This window comes from Grammomys surdaster, unplaced genomic scaffold (assembly GCF_004785775.1).
Source record: "Grammomys surdaster isolate TR1022 unplaced genomic scaffold, NIH_TR_1.0 136, whole genome shotgun sequence".
In the NCBI taxonomy this organism is placed as follows: Eukaryota; Metazoa; Chordata; class Mammalia; order Rodentia; family Muridae; genus Grammomys; species Grammomys surdaster.
In genome coordinates, this window is record NW_021604594.1 from 13,799,595 (window position 1) to 13,805,594 (window position 6,000).

General features: G+C 44.5%; 1 protein-coding gene across 1 annotated transcript in view; it reads right to left on the reverse strand.

Annotated features, from left to right (window-relative positions):
• Nucleotides 1–5,785, reverse strand: part of Gorasp2 (golgi reassembly stacking protein 2) — a 28,477-nt gene extending 22,692 nt beyond the window's left edge. The window contains exon 1 of the mRNA XM_028762916.1: nucleotides 5,540–5,785. Within this exon, the coding sequence (XP_028618749.1) occupies nucleotides 5,540–5,602 (63 nt within the window). The 5' untranslated portion in view covers nucleotides 5,603–5,785. The remainder of the gene's footprint in view (nucleotides 1–5,539) is intronic.
• Between the last annotated feature and the right edge of the window lie 215 nt (nucleotides 5,786–6,000).

Consider the following 6,000-nt stretch of genomic DNA (forward strand, 5'->3'; position numbering starts at 1 on the left):
ATGCTTTTCTTGAGGAAGGAAAGCTAACAATGTGACTGGGCAAATTGGATTAACTTCTCTGTGCTTTCTCTAACTGTGAAGTGAGGCAGTCAACCAGATGGTCTGTGATGCTGAAAGGCATAAAGAACAAATGCAGAAGACTGCCATGACTACCTGGGTTCCTAGGAACGCTAATGACTGTATCCACTCACAGTGGGCAGAGTAATGAGAAAGATAATGGTGTTCACCTGACTTTCAAGAAACAATTTCTTCAAAAACGAAAATTATTTAAAAGTAACAAGTACCATATATGTACATACTTTAGGGATAAGAATTAAAGGGTCCGATTTGAAGCAAGCTTATACTTTAATTTTTATACTTATTTACTTTTGTTTTGTATGTGTATGAGAGATAGACAGACAGACAGACAGACAGTGCAATGTACACACAAAGATAGGTGTGGAGATCAGAGGACAATTCCTGGGAGTCATTTCTCTCCTGATGCCTTTCGGGAGCCAGGGATCAAGCTCAGGTTGACAGGCCTGTGCACAGGCACAGGCACAGGCACAGGCACAGGCACAGGCACAGGCACAGGCACAGGCACAGGCACAGGCACAGGCACCTAACAGGTCACCCTGTTAACTCCCTCCAAATTTATGTTTCAAATAGCTGCATATACAGGGCTAGGCACAGAGGCAAAAAGTATCTATTAGCTGATTAGAAAGGAACAATCCTGAAACTGGTATTACCACTGCAATAGTGGATTTCACAAACTAGGCAATAATGTAATGCTGGTAATAAAGCCACCAGCTAACTTTAATTGAGTTTTAACCATAGTCCAGAGTGTGCCATGGAATATCTCACTTAATGCACAGGATAACCCAAGGTTAGGATGTATTAAGATGTAATTGTGCTTGTTTGCAAATATCTATGTCTAACGTGTGCTGTGGGGCTGAGTAGCGAAGGCGGTGGAGGCACGGCCCTAGCCTACTTTCAGACTGACGGGCAGTCTGAAGAGGTTCATGGAGGGACTGCTGAGCCAGCAGCAGGGGCTGGAATCCTGTTCCCCAGGCACCCTCAGGTGGTCTACTAGAATAATTCTCAGCGTATCCATATCCAGTAGTCAACATGGTTCCATATTTCTGAAAATATGTTTTGATGGTTTCAAAAGGTGTGTATGGGGGGAAGGGAAGAAGAGAAAGAAAAAGACCAGCATCATTCCTTTTCCTAGTGTATAAAATTTATTTGCAATGCAAACAGGACATTATACAGTCTCTGAAAGCAACCACTCTGATCATGAGTGTGTCTTTTAAAGAAACAAGTTGTTTTACTAGAAAATCACATTTCCCTAGGCAATATGCAGTCAGATTCCAAAGCACATGGTGAACTTCCCAAGTATTTACTAGTTCAAGTTTTTTTAATAGTGAATCATGAGAATACAGTCCTTTCAGTAGAATATTAAAGAACGTAAAATAAGTGCAATAGTGTCAGAGGCACTGGCTCAGAAGGCAGCGGAACCCGCGCTGCACAGAATCCTTACCAAAGTCACAGGTAATAGAAAATAAGAGGTCTGGCCAACTTGCTCAAGACTTTGGACACAAAGTTTATGCTCAGTGATACAATGTTTAAAGGTGCCCTCAGGTTCACATATTGTGTGTCTGGGGCTTTAGGAAACTGAAATCATCTGTGTCCTGCATTTGAAGGTAATTTCAAAGAATGCTTATGAATTAAAAAGCTTCCTGGTGTTAAACTGAAGAAATCAATGGGCAGGGAGGCAGAATCTGCAGGTGGCACCTACTTATAAAGCATTCTAATTACATGGAAGACAACATGAAGTAGCCCAGCTGTGTATGAGTTTGTCAAAGAAGTAGTACCCGTAACAGGGCTTCTCTTTGTCAGTGAGACACCACTAAACTAGGGCAGCTCCACCAAAGAGCACGCATGGTCTAGGTGTTCTTTTCTACAGGACTAATTTGCAGCCACTTTGAAGTTAACACCTAATGCTGTGGAGTCTGCAGCAAGGTTTGGGTTAGGCCTCTGATTACAGGGGAGATACAAAGCATATCAATGGCCCATCAGTCAAGACAGTAACATAACATGTCCCCAAATTGGTGTGAGCACTAGTTCCAGAATGTCCTTGGAGAGCTTCCTTCTCAGAGTATTATGTAAGGCCAGAACTGTTTAATTTATAATGGCCATCTAAGAGACCACTCCAAAGATGAAAATTTGGGAATAGTTTTGTCGGACTCACTTGATAACAAATGTCAAATCAAAGCAAGAATCCAGCATTCAACATACAGTGACCGTAGGAGTCAACCTACAGTCACTACAGTAACGTCTACAAAATCTAGAAGCCCTGACATGTTTTCCATAAAAAGTGATACACAGTTCTAATCTATTGTTTGAATTTTAAAAGTAACATTTCTTTAAACCCTGTGACACAAGTGGTCTGGAACTCAAAATATGGACCAGGCTGAGCTTAAATTCAGAGATCTGCCTGCCTCAGCCTCCAGAGTGCTGGGAATGAAGGTGTGCACCACTATAGAGTTCACTTTGGCAGTCCAGAGGTATAACTCTTACAGTTCAAGTTATAGGCATCTATGAGCCATGCAATTTGGATGCTGGGAACTAACTTGGGTCTTCTCCAAGAGCAGTATGTGACCTTAACCAGTGAGCCATCTCTTCTGACCAAGTACCGACGTTTAAAAAATAACTTTTGAAAATATTCAGGGTGTTTGCTAAACTTTTCCTTGAAAGCACAGCTTTCTAATTAATGCTTAAGCTCCAATTTATTTACCAAGAAATAAATTGATTTTGAACAGGGTCTCATTCTATAACTAAGTGTGGCTTGAAACTCATTTTATACACAAACTTGGTCTTCAACTTTTGGCAATCCTGCCTTACCTCACAAAGTGCTGGATTATGGGTGTGGTTGACCACACCCTGCTCTAATATAGATTTTGCCCATACTCGACTTGATTATGTCATATCATTCAAAACCTTTGTTTTGAAACATATATAAGGTGTTGAGTAAAGCACGGGAAAATAAAGACAAACACTACAGCAGAATTTACCTTTAGACAATGCAATTTCATGAAACTTTGTTTTATCCTGAAATTTGTTTAAGTGTTCTCTAAAGAACATAATCAGAAAACACAGCAACTTAGTAAAAAGAAGATCAGTATTCACAGAATGTTAAAAGTCTGTAATTTTGGAATTGTATAATTTAAGTGAAACAAAAAGAATTTAAGGGTCTCAACATATCCTTTTAAGAATTAAAGACCTGAAAACTCAGTGCTCAACACCAGGAGGTGCTAGTTAACCACATTCTCCTATGAAGCTCAGTTTCAGTGAACCTCACTGCCCTGTTAGGAAACTTCACAGTATGTATCATATGCTTCCAACGGTTACACAAAGAAGCGTAAGCCTGAGAACAACGAAGTATGGGACAAGATGCTTCTCTATGCATAAGGCACACTGAGTGAGCACAGGAGACACTCTGCCACGGGCAGTCACTTCTGCAACAGGCACAGCAAAGTGAGAATATAATGAGATCACACTGCACTGACGCAGGCAGGAAGGCAGAAGAAATACACGCCACCTAAGAGGACAGACAGAAAGACAGAAATACACAGCGCCCAAGAAGGTAAAGTATTCTGCTTAGAGTAATTGCTGGGCCTGTTTCAGGTTGTCCGAAGATTTGTAAAGCAGAGCTGACCAGTAAGTACTGAAAATAATCTCTCAATGTTAAGTTCACTTTTTTAAATGTGGACTCCTGAAATAATAGTAAGACAGCAGCAGATATGGGCATCAGAACAGAGAATAATGTTTTTACCACTAACAAGTAAATGGCCAGCAAACTGGTGATTATCAAAGAAAGTGAAATTAGATCAGTTCAAACATAGGTGAATTTATCTCAAAATTTTCCTGCTGTGGACACATTGGTTCACAAGTTCAGTATCCTGTCATGGAATGCACCACCATGAACTTAGGCAGTAACAGATGAAAAGAAGAAAATCGTTCTTTTCTCTCTGAAAATAGAAGTAAGGCAATGAGTGGCAGAAATAGGGAGAGAGAGAGAGTTAAAAACTTAAAAACATTTGCTTTCATAACACAATCACTAAAGCTTCCTTGGATAAAAACACTCTATAGAATTGTTTCATATTTTTGTAACATTTGTGCTCCAGATGCAGACTGGTAACTGAGGCTGCCCCTAATACTTCTAAAGCTCAAGGAAGAGAGTAACACCACACCTGTACTACTGACTATGTACGCACACAGAAACCCTCCGAAGACATCTATGAGGAAGGCATAATTCAACTGTCTTCCATAGGAATGAGGTCATTAAATTGGAGTCCTGTTGACATGAAGATTTGTCTAAGATCCTAAAGACTGTTTTTTTTTTCCCTACTCATTAACACTAATGTGTCTTACTAGGTTTCCCTGGGTGTTTATTATAATAAAAATACTACAGCTCCCTAAGGGTTCATGGCCACAGTCAACCACTCCGAAAATCAGCAAGTAACAGGATAATATACCTCACATGAGTCAACTCAAAATCAGACCAGATAAAAAAGCACTGCCATTAATTTTCCTTCAAATCCGGGATGGGGCAGTTCTTTTTCTGTTTTTCCTATTAGTGTGGGATTTAGGAGTTTGGTTAGCTGACAGAAATAGGAAAAGTAATATGGCGTATGAAGAAACACCCTGGTAAAACAAACTATCCTACCTACCAAGAGATGGGCTTCAAGACTGGAATGGAGAGGCAACTAAACACCACAATCCCAACAATCAGAAAGGTGACCCATCACAGCCCTATCATTCAGGTATGTGGGTTATTTTAGAATGTTATCTCATTCAGAACATGGGACCCGGGGCAGAAAATGAAGGTAGCAAGCACACTCTCAGGGAAGATCGTCCCTAAATAGCGATGCAGACTGAGGCCACTCTGTTCACAGCTCATGTTAGCACTCACACAGGTGTCACCACATTCCTGGTTCCACGAGGAAAGGACCGTTCACAGGAGGCTGTGTCTTTGACCCCTGGTGTCTGGCGCTGCGTTCCCTTATCAAGCCTGACTATTTTGGAATCGTTACTCGGCGGACCTAAACCTCAATCTTCCTGACTATTTCATCTTAGAAAGAACGGAAGTTCCTCTCCTCCAGAAAAGAGATATCTGGAAGGGTCAGGAGCGACCCGGAACGGAAAAGTCCTATCAAAAATCAAGTAAATTCAAGTCTGTCAAATCTAGCTCGAGGCCATTCGTTCTCCTTTTCCTGGCCAGGTGGCCTTTCCAAGCATCCAGGGGTGGCCGAGATGAACCGACACTGGTCGTGACATCTCCGCTTAGCCTGTGGCTCGGTCACTCTCCCCGGGAACACAGGTACGGGTTCCGACTCCTTCTGGAGTCAGGTCAGGGTGAGGGGAGGCCGTGCGGAGAGCCAGGAGCCAGGGTGGCGGGTCCCCGGCCACGTCGCTGGCAGCCGCGCCCAGGACGTTCCCCGGACTCGGGCCTGGCCGCCCCGGCGTCCCTCCGGACCTCCGCCCCCGCAGCCCTTACCCGCAAGACGTGGTAGCCCTCTGTTCCGCCGCCCGGGATCTCGACGCTCTGCGAGGAGCCCATGGCGGCGGGCGATCCGTACGACCCGGCAGGCTCAGCGCTGCTCCGCCTCGCGCACCGCCCGCTCTGCGACTCCGCGTAGCTCTTGGGACGTGGCACTTGCAGCTGTCCGAGCCGGGCCGCACAGCCCGCCGGGAGATCGTCGCCCGGCAGCCACGGCCGCTGCGACGCCGCAGACAGCGCCCCCTGACGGGAGCCGGCGGAAACGAGCCAAGAGCGCGCAGGTGGCGGAGGGAAGGAACTTGTCAGGGCACGTGGGAAGGCGGAAATACGAATCCGAACGCGACGCCGCGCTACGGGGCCCCGGAGTGGACAAGACTCATCTAGGCGCGTGTCTACGTTCTCGGAAGGGTACTTGGTTGCAGCGCCCCCTGGTGGCAAGAGGCAAGAGAGAACGGGAG